The 19409-nt window shown below is 46.2% G+C and overlaps 1 protein-coding gene across 4 annotated transcripts in view; it reads right to left on the reverse strand.

Moving 5' to 3' along the window:
• Positions 1-19409, reverse strand: part of AZIN1 (antizyme inhibitor 1) — a 59772-nt gene that overhangs the window by 18596 nt on the left and 21767 nt on the right. For 3 of the 4 annotated variants that reach the window (XM_039524083.1, XM_039524082.1, XM_039524084.1), the window contains exons 3-5: positions 5953-6150; positions 2762-2935; positions 2083-2255 (exon numbers count right to left, since the gene is read on the reverse strand). In XM_039524083.1, the coding sequence (XP_039380017.1) occupies positions 2083-2255; positions 2762-2935; positions 5953-6054 (449 nt within the window). In that variant the 5' untranslated portion in view covers positions 6055-6150. Of the gene's footprint in view, positions 1-2082; positions 2256-2761; positions 2936-5952; positions 6151-19409 lie in introns of those variants that run through there. The other variant, XM_039524085.1, reaches the window with a different exon arrangement.

A 19409-nucleotide genomic window follows, 5' to 3' on the forward strand; every position in this document is an offset into this window, starting at 1 on the left:
AAGTATCATGCAGCAGTCTTGTAGACTGCTAGAAACATCCATGAGGAAGACAGCACAAGCCACTGACTCTGACTGAATGATCCTTTAACAAGGCCTTCTAGTTTACAAAGGGTTTCTCATACACATGCTAGCTACTATCACCCACATCAAAGGCTGTCTGCACCAGATGCCAGCCCAGGCCCATGACTTCCTGCACTAAGATTATTTATTTACCTTAAAGACTCCTAGCATTTTCTCATAAGAAACTGACTGAACCAGAGCAGAGGCCTTTTTCAAAAGTCAGTCTGTCCTTTGACTGTGAAGAACTGATATTTCATAATGCAAAAGGATCCAACTGTGGACTAGTAAACCTTTGTCCAAAAGAATCTTAGCACTGAAGCTCAGGATCACAATGAACAATCTTTGCTCCAGCCATGGCCACCTCAACCACAAGATCATGTGGGGATGGGCAGGGCAGGGCAGAGAGAGGGGAAACTTAGCTGAAATACACTTCTTGACCATCTGACAGGTACAACAGTCTGGGCAGCCTGTTGCTTCTTCACCAGCTGGACCCAAAGAGGGTGCAATGGCACCACAACCCTACTAGATGGAGGTGAAAGCCTTGATTATAGCCTTTGAAGATTCCTGAACTGGCACTAACTCAAACTAGCCAACTTTGCCAGTTTTTCAAGAAACTGGAGGAAGCCAGATCCTCCCACAGTCTTACTAACGTGCTGCTGCTCTGCAATGGAGATGTTTTTGCAATTAGTTGGTCAGCTTATCTGATTCCAGATAGAAGCCATGTCATCCTGATCACCATCCTGCTCCCACTACAGTGATCTATCTAACAAGCTCTGGGAGCATAAACAGTAGAGCAGAAGTCATCTCCACTACTTTTGTTAAGACCCTTCAATTGCATGAGGTACCTATGTCAAAGTGAATGCTTCATGCACCAACCAAACCAACTTAGTGTGGGTGTAGTCTCTGTGCAGATGGTGCTCGGATTGTGGGAAGCGCCACCAAGTCTCAATGCAGGGTGGGAGATAAACACTGAAGGTAGTACTGTAGCCTTTGAGACAGCCTAAGAGATAACCAGGAGGGACTTGGCAAGATCCCAAACAGTACCATCACAGAATCTCCCCAGATCCATCTCCAAGATGTGAGCCTGAACAGAGTCAGGCACTTTGGTAGTGATATGTCAGGGCACCTTGTTCCTTGGTGTTTCCTGTTGAAATTTATGTGGAAGCAACGCCTCGTTAACCAACACGAAGCACAGGACTACTCACTTCAAGTACTGACTCCCAGTGACTTGGGAGGCTCAGACCATTGTCAAGCCCCCAGCTATGAATGGGGATGATACAAGATGCTCTAAAGACGCTCTCTCGCATTGGGTCTAGAGGGAAGTGGAATCTGTGCCAATGTGTGTGGCACTAACAGAACTCCAGCACTCAGCAGTGGAAGCAGACTCAGGTTTATGATTGAGCGATTTCTCTTTTTAAGTACTCTAAGCCATGGCTGGGGTATCTCAAGAAGGGACTGAAGACAATACCCATTACTCTTAATTCACTGGTGACATCTGCAGGGGTATCTGACACCACTACACAGCACACCCAAATCCCAGGCAGAAGATTCAAGGTATGTGCTCATTTGTTGACAACTGATGCCACTGGGAGTCAAGTAAATGGATGACAACCTGAAATAAAACACTGAAGCCATGCAAAGCAAGACTATTTGTAGATGAAGAGGAGCTGAAGCCCCAAGGCAAGCACCAATGTACTGAAATTAAACTGCCAGAATACTGACATGAAAGTTCGGCCCCCAAAGTCAAAGTTCCCCCCAGGTTTTTCTGAGCACGGGGAGTTCCACCTGTTATGCTAGGAAGCTGAGACCCAGAAGAGAAAATCCTGCAACAAAATATCTTTAGAGAAACACTGCTACACCAGAGCCAAGGTTGGACAAAATACATGCAAGTAAACTGCATTAAAAAACCCACATGCTTCTCTTCCTTTCAGGTAAACAGACAACCCATACCACAGCCAAAGTTAAATTCCCACAGCAATAAGAGAAACTAAGATTTCTCTCTCTTTTCAATGCAACACTTACTTAGCACTTGGATGGTTACGTGCAATTTTCTTTAATTCACTTTCATTGTCACAAGTCATGATGTTTACCCCAGTTTTCGCTGCATATTTTATCTGAGAAGCTTGCTTGCAAGGATTTGTATATATAATGTTTTCAGGAGCAATGCCCAAGTCTTGTACCAATGTCATTTCAGACTGAAAAACAAGACAGTATTAAAGTGTTAGACACATGTCGAATGAGTTTCAGTAGTGAATTTATCTTCAATTTATGTGGGGATATACAGATGCCCCCCAGGTTACGCAACCCTAATGCAAATCCGCACTTATGGAAAAAGCTCTGTAAACTAGAAATAGGAGGGGGTTTGCGTAATGGTCGGGTATAGGTTTCTGACTTACGCAAAATTTGAGTTACGCAAGGCGTTCCGGAACAGAATGCTTGTGTAAGTCGGGAAGCATCTGTATAGCTCAAATAAGATTTTCTTCTAGCTAAACTGTGTATTATAAGTTGCTTCAAGAGTACAAAATGGAATTGCTATACTGAGTCATAATAAAAGGTTTACAGTTTAAGGCAAAGAATGTGTCCACATGGTAACTAACACCAAGAGCAGAAGTTTTATACAGGACAGATTTAACAAACCCCAGGATAGAGAGAGGATAATTTGACAGGCAAAACAAGATATACAGAACAAACAAACACTCACTTTACTAGAACATGCAAACCCAATTCCAAGAGCTGCCAGAATCTCAAGTACACCGGGAGAGGAATTGCATTTTACAGCGTAAAATGGTTTTACTGGTGCCATCACATTCTGCCATTGGTTGTGTTTCTTCAGAAGCTTTCCAAGATCACCAACAAAAAATGCATTTTTTCCAGTCTATAAACAAAGGACAGTAGAAAAATAAAAATCACATATCTATAATGGTGGACCTGAAGTCAAAGCAAAATACCCCATGAAGTACAAATATCTCATATTTATTAGGTCAAAGAATGACTGGGAATCAGATTATATATTTTTTATTCTGCCATTGGCTTAATGTATGACCTTAAACAATTCATTTGACTTCTGTGCCAAAATTTACCCAATTTTAAAATGAAGGCAATACCTACTCCTTCAAAGAAATTGTTAAAATTATTTACATAATACTTTAAAATTCCTTGGATGAAAGGCCCTACCTTAAATGCCTAGTATTACAGATTTTGCAAGAACTATATCTAAGGTAACAAAATATTTCCATTACAAGCACTTTTTTATTTTTTAAAAAGAAGTCCTTAACTTTCCTGAGCAGGGGCAGGGCCATAGCATCACAGAAATGTAGGACTGGAAGGCACATTGATAGGTCATCCAGTCCAGTCCCCTGCACTGAGGCAGGATTTATCATGACTAGGGCTCCGTGTTGGTCATGGAGGTCATGGAAGTCACTGATTCAGTGACTTCTGCAGGGGACAGCGTGGCTGACCCCAGAGCTGCCGAAGCAGCTGGCTCCGGGGACAGCTACAAAGTTGGCCTCCAGGACAGCCACACCAGGCACTGCGGTCCCTACCTCAGCCACCATCTGGATGCTTCCCCTCCCCCTCCCCCCCAGCAGCATCCCCCCCAGCCTCAGCCACTCCCCCACCCTCCGATCCCTTCCCCCACACCTCCCAAGGTTTAATCACAGGTATCTTTAGTAAAAGTCATGGACAGGTCATGGGCTGTGATTTTTTGTTTATTGCCCGTGACCGGTCCATAACTTACTAAAATTACCCATGACTAAATCGTAGCCTTAATCATGACCATCCCTGGCAGGTCTTTGTCTATCCTGACTGTAAAACCATCTAGTGATGGAGATTCCACAACTTTCCTAGGGAATTTGTTCCAGTGCTTAACTACCCTTACAATTAGAAAATTTGCCTTTCTGCAATTTAAGCACATTACTTCTTGACCTGCCCTCTGTGGATAAGGAGAACAATTTATCACCCTCTTCTTTGTAACAACCTTTTACATACTTGAAAACTTTTATGTCCCCCCATAGTCTTCTCTTGACTAAACAAATCCTATTTTTTCAACCTTTCCTTGTAGGTCAAGTTTTCTAGACCTTTAATCATTTTTGTTGCTCTCCTCTGGACTTTCTCCAGTTTATCCACATCTTTGCTGAGCAATTTAGTGCTGATCAATGTTCTCCAATTGAGACCATAGTGCTGAGCAAAGTGGAAGAATTACTTCTCACGTCTTGCTTACAACACTCCTGCTACTATGTCCCAGAGTGATGTTCACTTTTTTTGTAACAATATTACATTGACTCGTATTTAGTTTTTGATCCACTGTAACACCCAGATCTTATTCTGCAGTACTCCTTCCTAGTCAGTCATTTCCCATTTTGTATTTGTGCAATTGATTATGCCTTCCTAAGTGTAGTACTTTGCACTTGTCCTTTCTGAATTTCATCCTATTTCTTTCAGACCATTTCTTCAATTTGTCAAGATCATTTTGAATTCTAATCCTATCCTCCAAAGTGCTTGCAACCCCTCCCAGCTTGGTATTGTATGCAAAAAGTGTACTCTCTGTACCACTAGCAAATTTATGAAGATACTGACTAGAACTGAACCCAGGAAAGATCCCTTCTGCACCCCACCTGATATGCCTTTCCAGCTTGAGTATGAACCATTGATAGCTACTCTCAGAGTACGATTTTCCAACCAGTTGTGCACCCACCTTATAGTAGATTCGTCACTAGGTTATATTTCCCTAGTTTGCTTATGAAGAGATCATGTGAGCCAGTATCAAAAGTCTTACTAAAGTCGAGATATAGGACATCTACTGCTTCCCCCCTCCACAAACCCTGTTACCCTGTCTGAGAAGGATATTAGGTTGGTTTGACATGATTTGAGGTTTTTCCCCCCATTTATCTGAGGCATCAAGATTATAATTACAATTCTATACAAGAGTCTATACTAAAAGTACATTAAAGTTCTAAAGTCAAGCACTCAAAAGTTAGGAAAATGCCAGGTCACTTGTGCAACCTGGTTAACTCTTAGGTATGGCATATTAAAGAACAGGGGTTCTATTCTGAGCTCTGCCACAGATGGCCTTGTGCAACCCTTCCATTACCCCTTTATGCTGTAAAACCAGTCAGTAAAAGATCCAAGACTAGAACTCATGGTCTCCTCCTGGCTCCCAGTGCAGCATACCTTCCTCTAGGCTGAAAGCGTAGCTGCTATTGTTCCCCCACTCCACCCACTCTTTCCTAGCATGTTGGAGGCTCGTTGGGAACTGGGAGCATATACAGTGCACTTAGCATATGTGGAGAAGAGCTCTGTGGGACTAGTGGGGCTACTCAGTGCAGATGGAATATAGAAACTTTAACAGGAAGACCCAAACAATCTCTGAGCATATGCAAATGATTTTTTTCAGAGGCTTATGAATCAGCCAAATCTGGGCAAATTTTCATGGGGGCAGTAAAAGACACTTCTCTAACCCCAGCACTATCTACTGGCCAAACTTCAGGTCGCTGCTCAAAATCCCATAGATGCTAAAGCTCTTCATAGGAACAGCTGGATATTTTATTTATTTAACATTGGCAAAGCGATTTCCCCCACAACCTCATTTTTGGAAGTGGCTGAACAGTTTTTGCTCAAACTTTGCCAACAAAATTCAGCCTGAGGCAGAGAGCAAACATGGAAAATTTCAGCCCAAATGGTGAAAATTCAGCAACGTTATAAGCAATTGGAAAGGGGTTTCTAATTAAAAAGGTTAGGTAACCTTAACTGTATGTGTCATTGCCATCTTGCCTACAATACACTTGGCTAGTCAGATTTAATTTGAGACTAGGAATTGAAGAATTTAAGTACTAGCAAATTATACATGAAAATTAATTCAGTTTAACTAGAAGGGCTTGGGTATCAAATACTTACAAGTGTATGTTCATAAACATAGTTGTCAATAACATCTCCAAGAGTTGCTCCTTCATCCAGCAGGCCAATGGAGTAGTTTGCATCCTCAAGAAATCCTTTCATCTCAGCCGTATTCCGCAAAGCCGACAGTCATAAACCAAGAAACACAAGGGACAGGCCGCCAAGCCTTAGATCCGGGTCCTTAAATTATGCAACAAACTGCACAACAGAAAAAAAAAATGGTAAAAAAACCAGTTGATAACAAACAGCACACATCATCCCCCAAGGCTTCTATTTTAATTTACAAAGGACCTTCCATTTTTGGTGTGCTGCAAATGATAAGACACTTGTTAAATAAAGCTTTCTGCTCTGCTCCCTTCACTTACCTTGGATCAAGAGACTGTGGGTCCTGCACAAAGATGCACAATTTTACTAATTCTCCGAGTAAAATAGAATAAAACTGCCTTAAATTGATGCTAAACTTTGAGATGAGTCAACTGTCATATTTTCTACTAGAAAGGCACTACCCGTACCTCTATTCAAATGACTGAAATAGTTCATATGAAAGTCCTGTTCTTGGTAAGGGCCTCAGGCTGGACACATTTATTTGTGTTTCATGACAGGGATTAAAAATGTACTGCTCTGGATTATACAAATTATTAAAAATACTCATAGATAAACCGTAAACCCAAAACTTGGGTGGGTGGAAGGAAGCTTGTTTGCAATATTGTTGTATCCATGTTGGTCCCAGGATATTAGAGATAACTTAGGTGAGGTAATCTTTTTTATTGGGCCAACTTCTATTGGTGAGAAAGACAAGCTTTTGATCTGTACAGAGCTATGTGTGGTTTGAAAGTATGTCTCTTTCACCAACGGAAGGTGGTCCAATAAAATATATTATCTCATCCACCTTGCGTGTGGAAGCATAGTTCAATGTCCAGAGTGCGATCAGCACTGGATGTTCTTTATCGTCTTAATAGCTGCAACCCCTTCTGTGTTATTCCTCATATTTGGAGACAGATACCAAGGCTTTCAACAGTATGGTTCTTGCTGAAGCCTGATCTACACAAGAAAATTAGCTTGGTATAACTACGTTGCTCATGGGCGTGAAAAATCCATAATCCCGAGCAGTGCGGTTAAACCAAGCTAACCACGGGTGTAGAAAACGCTAGGTCAATGGGAGAATCCTGGCAACTGCCTCTTGGGGAGGTGGAGTATCTACGCTGACAGAAGAACCCCGCCCATCGGCATAGGTAGCGTCCTCACTGAAGTGCTACAGCAGTGCCACTGCAGCGTTTTAAGTGTAGACAAGCCCCTATTCGTGGAGGCCTTATCCACAAGAAAGCCTTGAGTCTATTGGAAACATGCTAGCACTGAGATTTGTTAGGCTGCTCTTATATTTTCCGTTCACAGTTTTGTTTTGAATTTATAAACTACAAATGCATACCCATTTTATGCATATATTAAATCCAGGATGGAAAAAATACTTGACTTTGTGCCAGTCTAACTTTATATACTGTCTTTCACATCTCTTATTCCGAAGAGCTGAAGATACCAATAGAGTGGAGATAACATCAGTGAAAAGCAGTTATTTAAGAAGCTCTAAAATTGTATAAGAGCTATAACTGCATGTTTTAAAACTCATTTGTTGCATGTGCTATGTTGAGATTAAACAGTGACAGACTTCAAAATAAATCACTGATGTAAGAAATATGCAAATATATGTATTTCTAAATATATTCATAGCCAAGTTTCAGTTCATTTGTCTTTTGTTTAATAATAAAGTCTGTATTGGCAGTTAAAAGTTTTTTCTGAACAAGGTGCATCAATTCAATTTAACAGAGTGACAATTTGGGTCAAGAAGGGCCCTGAATAACTAAAACATGTTTTCATTGCGTATATTTAATATATTAATATGGGGGTATGCGACATAATGCCAAGTAATTTCACATAAAAATGTGCACATGGCTGAGAATTACCAATTGCTGACTGGATCTTTCCATCAGTCTTTCTTGCTTAAAACAAGTTCTGTTAGAACTCTCTGAGATTTTAAAGATTAACTGTCCAGATCCCAGGCTGGAGTTTATAAAAATTGTCTAGCTACCATTTTTACATAAACATTGTGGCTATTCCCCAAAAACTCTGGTTGAAGATGTCACACTGATTAGGAAAAAGTTGAGAGCTTACTAGAAAGATATGCTACTTTGCTTTGAAATAAAAGCTTTGTAGATTTTAACAACAGTTCTTAGAACAATTGTACAGAAGCTGCAATAACCAAATGAAAAGAAAGGACAGTTACCTGTTCCATAACTAGCATTCTTCGAGATGTGTTGCTCAGATGTATTCCACAGTAGGTGTGCGTGCTTGCCACATGCACCAGTGCCGGAAGTTTTTCCCTTAGCAGTACTCATAGGGGGGCGGGGGGAGAAAGCATCGCTGCGACCCGTGGATTGACACCTCTATATCGCGCTATAAGGGGAGCTGCGCACTTCTCCCCACCCTCGGTTCCTTCTTGCCAGACAACTCTGACAGAGGGGAAGGAGGGCAGGATGTGGAATACACCTGAGCAACACATCTTGAAGAACGCCAGTTACGGAACAGGTAACTGTCCTTTCTTCTTCAAGTGATTGCTCATGTGTATTCCACAGTAGGTGACTCCAAGCTATGTCTGATGGAGGCAGGTAGGGGTTTACAGGTTTCTGGGATGCAGTACCACCCTACCAAACCCCGGCGTCATCCCGTGCTTGGGAGACGATCGCATAATGCAAAGAAAAGGTGTGGACAGAGGACCACGTGGCAGCTCTGCATATGTTCTGGATAGGGATGTGAGCTACATAGGCGGCCGACGAGGCCTGAACTCTCGTAGAATGAGCCTTAACGATAGGCAGCGGGGGAAGCCCTGCCAGCTCATAACATGTGTATGCATGAGGTGATCCAGCGCAAAAGGCACTGGGTGGAAATTGTCTGTCCCATCTGTTCAGCCGACACAACGAACAGCTGCGAGGATTTCCGGAACGGCCTGGTTTGGTCTAGGAAAAAACCAACACCCTATGCACATCTAGTGTGTGTAGGCGGCGCTCCTCGTTGGAGGAATGGGGCTTAGGACAGAGTACCACTAGGAAAATGTCCTGATCCATATGGAAGGCGGAGACCACCTTTGGGAGAAAAACGGGGTGTGGATGAAGCTGGACCTTATCCTTGTGGAAGACCGTATATGGGGGTTCCAAGGTCAAGGCCTTAAGCTCCAAGACACGGCGGGCTGATGTAACGGCCACAAGGAATGCTATCTTCCATGACAGGTGAGACCAGGAACATGTGGCCAAGGACTCAAAGGAGGACCCGTGAGGCAGGATAACACTAGGTTTAGATCCCATTGTGGCACGAGGGGCCTAGCATATAGGAATGAACAATCCAGGCCCTTTAGAAAGCGGGAGGTCATACTGTGGAAAAAGACTGAGTGGCCCTGTACCGGCAGGTGAAAGGCCAATATGGCCGCCAAATGCACCCTGACGAAGGTGGGAGCTAGCCCTTGGGTCTTAAGGGACAGGAGATAATCGAGTATGAGTTGGAGCGATGCGGACGATGGGGAAGTTCCCTGCTCCCCCACCCACCTAGAGAACCTAGACCATTTGGCCAGGTACGTCCATCGCGTGGACGGCTTTCTGCTTTCCAACAGAACTCGTTTGACATTCTCCGAACACCTCCCCTCCTCATCTAACCACGGAGCAACCACGCTATCATGTGAAGCGCGGCCAGGTTGGGGTGGAGGAGCATCCCCACTCCTGGGAGAGGAGATCCAGACGAAGCAGCAGCCACTGCGGAGGAGCCGTTAAGAGTTGCAGGAGAGTCCCGTACCAGTGTTGACAGGCCCAATCCAGGGCTATGAGGATGACCCGCGTCCTGTCTGCTTTTACTTTTTGCAGGACTTTGCCTATCACGGGGAAAGGTGAGAAGGCATAGAAAAGTTGGCCCGACCACCGGAGGAAGGCATCCGAGATCGCCCCCCTTCCTGTCCCTCCCCTGGAGCAGAACTGGGGGCCGCTGCAAAGAGGTCGACCCGGGAAACTCCCCACTCTTGGAAGAGCTGTAGGGCGACCTCCCAGTGGAGCAACCACTCATACTGGTGGGAAAACACCCTGCTGAGGTGATCGTCCCACACATTGCGGGCACCAGGTAGGTGGAAGGCTCGCAGGGAGATATTGTGGGCTATACAGAACTCCCATAGGCTCAGAGCTTCCAGGCATAGGGCTGAGGAATGCGTTCCTCCCTGTCTGTTGATGTAATACATCACAGCCGTATTGTCCGTGAAGACTCTGACCGCTTTCCCGTGAAGGTGCCTGCAGAAGGCCACGCATGCCAGCTGTATTGCCCTGAGCTCCCTGCCGTTTATGTGTAGGGATAATTCCGAAGCTGACCATCTCCCTTGGGTTTGAACGTTCCCTAGGTGGGCTCCCCAGCCCAGGTCCGAGGTATCCGACACCAGATCTAGTACGGGGGAGATTTCTTGGAAGGGGACCCCTTGCAGCATATTGCGCGGGAGGGACCACCATTGTAGAGCAGCAACTACCTGGGACGGTATCGTGACAACCTTGTCCAGCCCATCCCAAGCCTGGGAATACTGGGAGGCCAGCTAGAGCTGGAGGGGGCTCATTCTGAGCCTGGCATGGCAAACCACGGACGAGCATACGGCCACGTGTCCGAGGATCTGAAGGCACAACCTCGCCGTCGTCACTGGGAAGGCCATGACTGAGGCAATGAGACCTTTTAGGGTCTCGAACCTGTCCCGGGGAAGAGAGACTGTGGCGTCTAATGAGTCCAGTAGAGCCCCTATGAACTGTAGGCGTCGAACCGGGACTAACGTAGACTTGGCCTCGTTTACCACTAGGCCGAGATCTGCGCACGTGGACAGAAGTCCCACCTGGGCCTGTACCCGGGACCAAGAAGTGCCCTTGAGAAGCCAATCGTCCAGGTAAGGGAAAATTTGTACCCCTTTTCTCTGAAGATAGGCTGCTACCACCACCATGCATTTGATGAAAACTCTGGGGGCTGTGGAAAGGCCAATTCCCCTACCAGGAATCAGAGGAAACACCTGTGTCCCTCAAAAATATGGATATGGAAATATGCGTCCTGGAGATCCAGGGCCGCAAACCAATCCCCCAGGTCCAAGGAGGGGATGAGAGAGGCCAGGGATACCATACGGAACCTGTAGCGGATCATAAAGCTGTTGAGGTCCCGGAGGTCTAAGATGGGCCTGAGGAAATACCAGGAATAGAAGCCCTTGTTCTGAAATTCTACCGGTACCCTTTCCACCGCCCCAAGGTGGAGGAGGTGTCCCACCTCTTGCTCTAGGAGACAGGCATGCTCCGGATCCCCGAGGCTCGCCCAGTGCTGGTGGTGGGGTGAAGTGAACTGCAACATGTAGCCTTTGGAAATAGTGTCCGACATTATCCGGGACCACTCCACTCGGAAGGCAAATAAACGGTTGCAGAACACAAACTTTATTAACCGGGGGGGGGTGGGGGGAGTGTCCCTGGCAGCAAGCCCAGTGGCCCCCGGCAAAGAGTTAATACTGCCTCTTTCCCTGCCTTTTGCCCTTCGAGGGGCCAAGCCCTGGGGCCGAGCGGGACTGACACTGGGACCTGCGTCTGTTCCCTCGGTCTCTTAGGAGAGGGCTTGTATCTGCCCCTAGCAGGAGGAGCCGAAGTTTGCGGCCTAGGTTTGTCCTTCGCTGGAGGGATGTACAGGCTCAAGGTTGGCAGGGTTGTACGGGAGTCTTTCATCCCATGCAGGTGGACATCAGTTTGGTCCGCAAACAATGCTTTCCTTTGGAAAGGAAGGTCCCGCATCAAGGACTGGGACTCGGCAGACAGTCCGGACAGGAGAAGCCATGACACCCTGTGCATGGATATGGCAGAGGCTATCGATCGAGCTGCTGTGTTTGCTGCTGCCTGGAGGGCTGCTTTCGCTGCGGATGCCCCTTCCTCTACCAGAGCCCTGAACTCGTTTTTGTCCTGCTCTGGGAGGAGAGGTTCGAACTTTGGTAGGGACCCCCATAGATTGAAGTCATATCGACTTAGAAGGGCTTGGTGATTGGCCACCCTGAGCTGGAAACTCGCCGACGAATAAACCTTCCTGCCAAACGCGTCCAGTCTCCTGGCATCTTTGTCCTTAGAGGTGGGTGCAGACTGACCGTGACGTTCCCGGTGGTTAACTGATTCTACCACCAGGAAGTTAGGTGCCAGGTGGGAGTACAAGTATTTGTGGCCCTTAGCCAGCACGAAGTATTTCCTCTCCACTTTCTTGGAGATGGGGGCCAAGGAAGCTGGGGTTTGCCACAAGGTAGTCGAGATATTGGCTACCCCCTGGCGGAGAGGTAGGGGCACACGGCCTGGTGCCAAGGATGACAGTACATTAAAGAGAGTCAGACGGCTCCTTCATCTCCTCAACCTGGAGCTGGAGATTGGACGCTACCCTCTTGAGGAGCTCTTGGTGAGCCTTGAAGTCCTCTTGTGGGACGGGCGGCAGTGCCGCTATGGTATCCTCCGGTGCCGGCGAGGGGACCAGCATGGATCCTAGGGTGTCGGATGGTACCGGTGGGTCGATCACCAGGTCAGAGTCCGGGCATGGTGCCATCGGCTCAGGACCTGCTGATTTCTCCCTCTGTCGTGGAGGGGAGGCTGAAAGAGCCTGAGAAACTCTGGCCACCGAGCGGGGTCTCGCCTGGGCAGGGATCTGCGGCCATGGTGCCCATTAACACCACTGCCCTTGCCACGGTGCTCCGTGCCACTGACCAACCTGGGTGCCAGGCGATGCAGTTTGCTCTCGCAGAGCCACACGATTTGGAGACGGGTGGCTGGGTGCCGATGTGGAGGTCGCCGACAACTGCATGGTACCGTAGGAGCGACGATGCCTGCGATGGTGCCGTCCACGTGACCGGGGCCTTGAGGACAAAGATTGGTACCCGTCCAAGGTGCTACTCCTGTACTCACCCCGGCAGCCAGAGCTACGACGCTTTGGTGCTGGTGAATTACGAGATGAGTCCCATGCGCGATGTCTGGTAGAGCGGAAGCTCGAGTCGGAGCGTCTATGTTGGCGGCGACGGGATTGGCTTCATTAGCTTCGACGCGAAGAGAAGCAGTTGGCACTGGTTATCCCGGTGCCTGTGTCCCCGGTCGTGGGTCGTAGAGGAGCCCCGAGGCTCCCTCACGGGCGGCAAGCCGGTCAGCCTAAGCAGGGTAGAGAGCTGGGTGTGAGCTGCAGGAAGACTGCGTCGAGCGAGGCAGCAAGCGGTGCTTGGAGTGGGGACTGTGCCACGCTGGGGAGGGTTGTTGTGCTCCTAGTGGCGGCTTCCCTTGAGATCGGGGGCCCGTCTCAGGCGGCACCCCGGATACCGAGAGGGTTAAAATGTCTCACGTGGCCTGTGCCGTCAACAGCATCCTCACCACAGGGAAGGCACGTACGGACGGGACCGGGCTGCTCTGCTCAACGCAAGTCGGAGGCCTGGGTCCCAAGGGGGATCGCGGGCTGCCCAGCTTGGGTCCAGCCTCACCCCATCTTTCTCTCGGCGTTGCTGAGTCATCCTTTGCTTCTTTGAAGGGGAGCGATGCCGGCTAGTGGAGGGGACTTTGCGCCGTACCGAAGACACAGTACCGGGCGCTGAATCCGTGCAGCATGCCAGTGTCAGCACTGATTCCATTAGGAGAGTGCAAAGTCTAATGTCCCTCTCCTTCTTAGTCCGCAGTTTGAAAGATCTACAGATCCTACAGTGCTCACTTACATGGATCTCACCCAAGCAGCAGAGACAGTGTGGGCAGGGATCACTTCTTGGCATAGAACTGTGACAGGAGTTGCACGATTTGAAGCCTGGGGCACAGGGCATGCCCCAAGCCCAGACAACTAACTGGAGAAACTATTTAACTATTGAAGAACTGTACTACTAAGGCTAACTAGACAAGCTGCAGCAAGGCTGGAGCACGAAGTTCCGACTACATTCACTGGCGGCAAGAAGGAACTGAGAGTGGGGGGAAGTGCGCAGCTCCCCTTATAGCACGATATAGAGGTGCCACTCCAGGGGTCACAGCAGTGCTCCCCCCACACACACGGGTACTACTAAGGGAAAGACTTCCAGCACCGGTGCACGTGGTGAGCACGCACACCCACTGTCGAATACACATGCGCAATCACTCAAAAAAGAACTCATTGTTTCAAAGATCCGCATTTTCCTATATTTGAGGTCCTAAGTATAGCACAAAAAGCTATATTTCTATCAAGGGGTTAAAAATAACCCAAACCACCACAAAACATGGCTAAGTTTCCAAAAGTTAGTAAGATAACTATGACTTCAGATGGCTTGAAAACCATTGCACTATTCCTGGGTGGATTCTGCACCACTGCACATGCGCAGAATTCATGTCCCCACAGATTTCTTTGCTTCCCTGACAAAAAATGACTCTCTGATGGGAAGCAAAGGGAATCCGCAAAAGTTGTCATGTGCCACTCCCCAGCAGCACGGGTGTGTTGTTCCGGGTGCCCAGAGCAGCCAGCTGAGAGGTAAATCTGGGGGCAGGGTGGGGCTGGGGACGCTCCAGCCAGTGGCTCCTACCCTGTGCCAGGCTCACTTGTTAATCCTGGCTTGGCTGGGGAGGATGGGACTGCCTCTTCCCCTGCAAGGAGCAGCCAGGGCTGGGTCAGACTCACCCCAACCTTCACTTCTCAGCTGAGGAGGGGAGGAGTCATTGTAAAGGGAGCTGCTCCCCCATCTGCCCAATCCCCATGCATCCAAGACCCCCCCTCCACATCTATATCCCCCCCCAGGGTCCCCTGCACCCAAACCCCCACCCCAACAAGCCTCACATTCTGCATCTGGAGCCCCCCTGCACCCAAGCCCCTGCCCAATCATAAGATCATAAGAAGGGCTGTACCAGGTCAGACCAAAGGTCCATCTAGCCCAGTATCTGTCTACCGACAGTGGCCAATGCCAGGTGTCCCAGAGGGAGTGAACCTAACAGGCAATGATCAAGTGATCTCTCTCCTGCCATCCATCTCCATCCTCTGACGAACAGAGGCTAGGGACACCATTCTTACCCATCCTGGCTAATAGCCATTTATGGACTTAGCCACCATGAATTTGTCCAGTCCCCTTTTAAACATTGTTATAGTCCTAGCCTTCACAACATCCTCAGGTAAGGAGTTCCACAAGTTGACTGTGCGCTGTGTGAAGAACTTCCTTTTATTTGTTTTAAACCTGCTGCCTATTAATTTCATTTGGTGACCCCTAGTTCTTGTATTATGGGAATAAGTAAATAACTTTTCCTTATCCACTTTCTCAACATCACTCATGATTTTATATACCTCTCTCATGTCCCCCCTTAGTCTTCTCTTTTCCAAGCTGAAGAGTCCTAGCCTCTTTAATCTTTCCTCGTATGGGACCCTCTCTAAACCCCTAATCATTTTAGTTACCCTTTTCTGAACCTTTTCTAGTGCTAGAATATCTTTTTTGAGGTGAGGAGACCACATCTGTACACAGTATTCGAGATGTAGGCGTACCATGGATTTATATAAGGGCAATAATATATTCTCAGTCTTATTCTCTATCCCCTTTTTAATTATTCCTAACAACCTGTTTGCTAGGATCAACCAGGATTTTGATTTTGGATTTGCTAGGCCTGTTTGCTCGGCCTCTACACCCTCACCCCTGCTTCCAAATTGCCCCTACACTCAAACCCCCTCTGACAAACTCCACCCCAGATCTGCATCCAGATCCCTCTGACACCCAGAACCCCCACCAAGACACCTGCACCCAGATTTCCCCACACGTGGATCCCCTCACACTTGCATCCAGCTAGGCTGAGCCTTCCTGCCTACCCCTAGTGCACCTGGCATGGAGGGGGTATGGCCCTGGGGTGTTTCTGGGGCAGGCCTGGCCCTTGTGCTGTGTCAGGGATAGGTGCAGCCTCACCACCAAGTCCATGTCCTAGTGAGGAGGGGACAGGGCTGCAAGGTGATCTCCCATCTCCGTGCTGTCAGGAGCGTGTGCTCCCCAATGCCATGTTGGAGCCATCACATTTATTGACAAATAAAATTTACAGAATTTTAAAATACTGTATGTAGAATTTTTATTTTTTGGAACAGAATTCTCTCAGGAGTACATTGTACTAACCCCTTCACCCTTTCCCCAAAAAGGATACTCAGAAATGAAATGTAAAACTAATTTAACTAATCATGTTTAGTAAGGTTATGAAAAACAATACTGCTAGTATCTCAGGCTGTCTTTGAGATGGACAATATGCAATTCTATTTAGCATTTTAATCTGGTGTATGGAAACAAAGCCTGGGGCCTTGACTCATTTTAAAACTATATGGTCAGAAGAGTGCCTTAAATAAAACTGTACCTTCTTATCTGGCATACCTGCCCTTGTACATATAGCTTATCTGAGAATTGTACTTTTGAGAGGCCTGCACGGCCGAAACAACTACAGGAGAGTGAAATGGATCCCGATTGTAAATAATTCTGTTGATGCCAAAGTTCTTAGCTGTAGAAACCTCACAAGTGATGTGAGCCAGAAAGACAGTGGAGATGTCTATCAGATTAGGTTGGGTTTGTATGTTTGACAATTAAAAATTTACTTTTAAACCTCAGCACATTTGGTTTGGAATCAGTGACACCACTATGGAACACCAGAGTACTGTTTACAGAGCTACTATGCGCAATACAATATTTTCAACACTCCAACAATATCCTAGGGAGGAGCCCATGAACCCAATTTTCAGACTGCAGACAGCAGTTACAACAAAACACTGGGAAGACTCTAGCTCAAATCTTCATTTTATTAAATTTGGTGTAGTTCTGGAATCTATTCAGGGACTGATGGACAGAAGAGAGGACAAGTTATAACAGACGTTAAAATTATGGAAAATAGGCTCTCTTAATACTACAATTTTTAAGGAAAAAAATAAATAGTGTTTGACTGTTTGAGATGTGTCCCTCTATGTGTGTTCCACTGTAGGTGACTTCACAGTAGTATCCCCAATGGAGGGCTGGGACTTTGGAGTGGAGTCTGTTACTACAGAATACTGTGGAGTCCAAGATAGCATCAAAGGCCAAATCTCCAGTAATTGCATACTGTTCTGTGAAAGTGTGAACAGAGGCCCAAGTCGCACTTGTGCGGATTTCCAAGATAGGGACATCTTTAAGGAATGCGCCCAAGGTAGAAATTGTGGAGTACATAAGGATTCTGGACAGAAGCAACAGTTTGCACCCCTGATAACAGTGATTAATGCAACCCGAGACCCATGTGGATAGTCTTTGAGCCAATGTGCACATATTAAAAGCACAATCCCAACTATACACATAAAATGATGGGGTCTACATTAGCTGTTACCACTCAAGAGAGATCTTGGAGTCATTGTGGATAGTTCTGTGAAAACATCCACTCCATGTACAGCGGCAGTCAAAAAAGTGAACAGAATATTGTGAATCATTAAGGATAGATTTAAAAATTTTATTAAGATGATAAAGAACGGTACAGAGTTTAAGCACAGAAGTTTTACAGATTGAGGGTGCAAAATTTGGTTTAAGATCGGGTGGCATAAGGAATACATAATCTGCAATATCCCCGACTGGAGGTAAAAGATTGATGGGTCAAAGCACAGACATTGAGATATGAGAGTATGAAGTTCATGAAGTGGCTATGTTCGGGTATGGAGTATAATGAGTGGATTAATAAGACAGAAAATATATTGCCTCTATACAAATCCAAGAAGGTTGGTGGCAACTGGACATCTAAAATAGTGAATGCCAGTGAAAATGAGGTTGGATCAGAGTCTAAAATAGGGAAAGAACAAGTTAAAAATTACTTCGACAAGTTAGATGCCTTCAAATCACAAGGGCCTGATAAAATGCATCCTAGAATACTCAAGAAGCTGATGGAGGAGATATCTGAGCTATTAGCAATTATCTCTGAAGAGATATGGAAGATGGGAGACATTCCAGAAGACTGGAAAAGGGCCTTATATTTGCCCATCTATAAAAAACGGAAATAAGGACAACCTAGGGAATTACAGACCAGTCAGCTTAACTTCTGTACCCAGAAAGATAATGGAGCAAATAATTGCAAATTGATTTCTTAAACACCTAGAAGACAATAAAGTGATAAGTAACAGTCAGCATGGATTTGTCAAGAACAAACCGTGTCAAACCAACCTGATAGCTTTCTTTGCCACAGCCTTCGGGGGAGGGGGTAGGGTGGGGGGAAGAGAGAGAGAGAGAGAATGAATCAGTAGATGTGGTATATCTTGACTTTAGTAAGGCTTTTGATACTGTCTCGCATGACCGTCTCGTAAACAAACTTGGGAAATGCACCCACCTTTATAGTAGCTCCATCTAGGTTGTATCACTGGTTGGAAAATCATTCCCAGAGAGTAGTTATCAGTGGTTCACAGTCATGCTGGAAGAGCATAATGAGTGGGGTGCCGCAGAGATGGGTTCTGTTCAATATCTTCATCAATGATTTAGATAATGGCAGAGAGAGTACACTTATAAAGTTTGTGGACAATACCAAGCTGGGAGGGGTTGCAAGTGCTTTAGAGGATAGGATTAAAATTCAAAATGATCTGGACAAACTGGAGAAATGGTCTCAAGTAAACAGGATGAAATTCAATAAGGACAAATGCAAAGTACTCCACTTAAGAAGGAACAATCAGTTGCACACATACAAAATGGGAAATGACTGCCTAGGAAAGAGGACTGCAGAAAGGGATCTGGGTGTCAGTGGATCACAAGCTAAATATGAGTCAACAGTGTAACAGTTGCCAAAAAAAATCATTTTGGGATGTATTAACAGGAGTATTTTAAGCAAGACACTAGAAGTAATTCTTCTCCTCTACTCCACACTCATTAGGCCTCAATATTGTGTCCAGTTCTGGGCACACATTTCAGGAAAGATGTGGACAAATTGGAGACAGTCCAGAGAAGTGCAACAAAAATGACTGAAGGTCTAGAATACATGACCTATGAAGGCAGACTGAAAAAAAATTGGGTTTGTTTAGTCTGGAAAAGAGAAGACTGAGGGGGGACACGATAACAGTTTTCAAGCACATAAAAGGTTGTTACAAAGAAAAGGGAGAAAAATTGTTGTTCTTAACCTCTGAGGATAGGACAAGAAGCAACGGGCTTAAATTGCAGCAAGGGCAGTTTAAGTTGGACATTAGGAAAAACTTCCTAACCATCAGAATGGTTAAGCACTGGAATAAATTCCCTATGGAGGTGGTGGAATCTCAATTATTGGGGATTTTTAAGAGCAGGTTGGACAAACCCCTGTCAAGGATGGTCTAGCCAATACTTAGTCCTGCCCTGAGTGCAGGGGACTGGACTAGATGACCTCTCAAGGTCCCTTCCAGATCTATGATTTCTATGGTACACCCACATCTTCAATACTGCACGCAGATGTGGTCGACCAATCTCAAAAAAAGATATATTG

Source organism: Mauremys reevesii, linkage group 2 (genome assembly GCF_016161935.1).
Source record: "Mauremys reevesii isolate NIE-2019 linkage group 2, ASM1616193v1, whole genome shotgun sequence".
NCBI lineage: Eukaryota > Metazoa > Chordata > Testudines > Geoemydidae > Mauremys > Mauremys reevesii.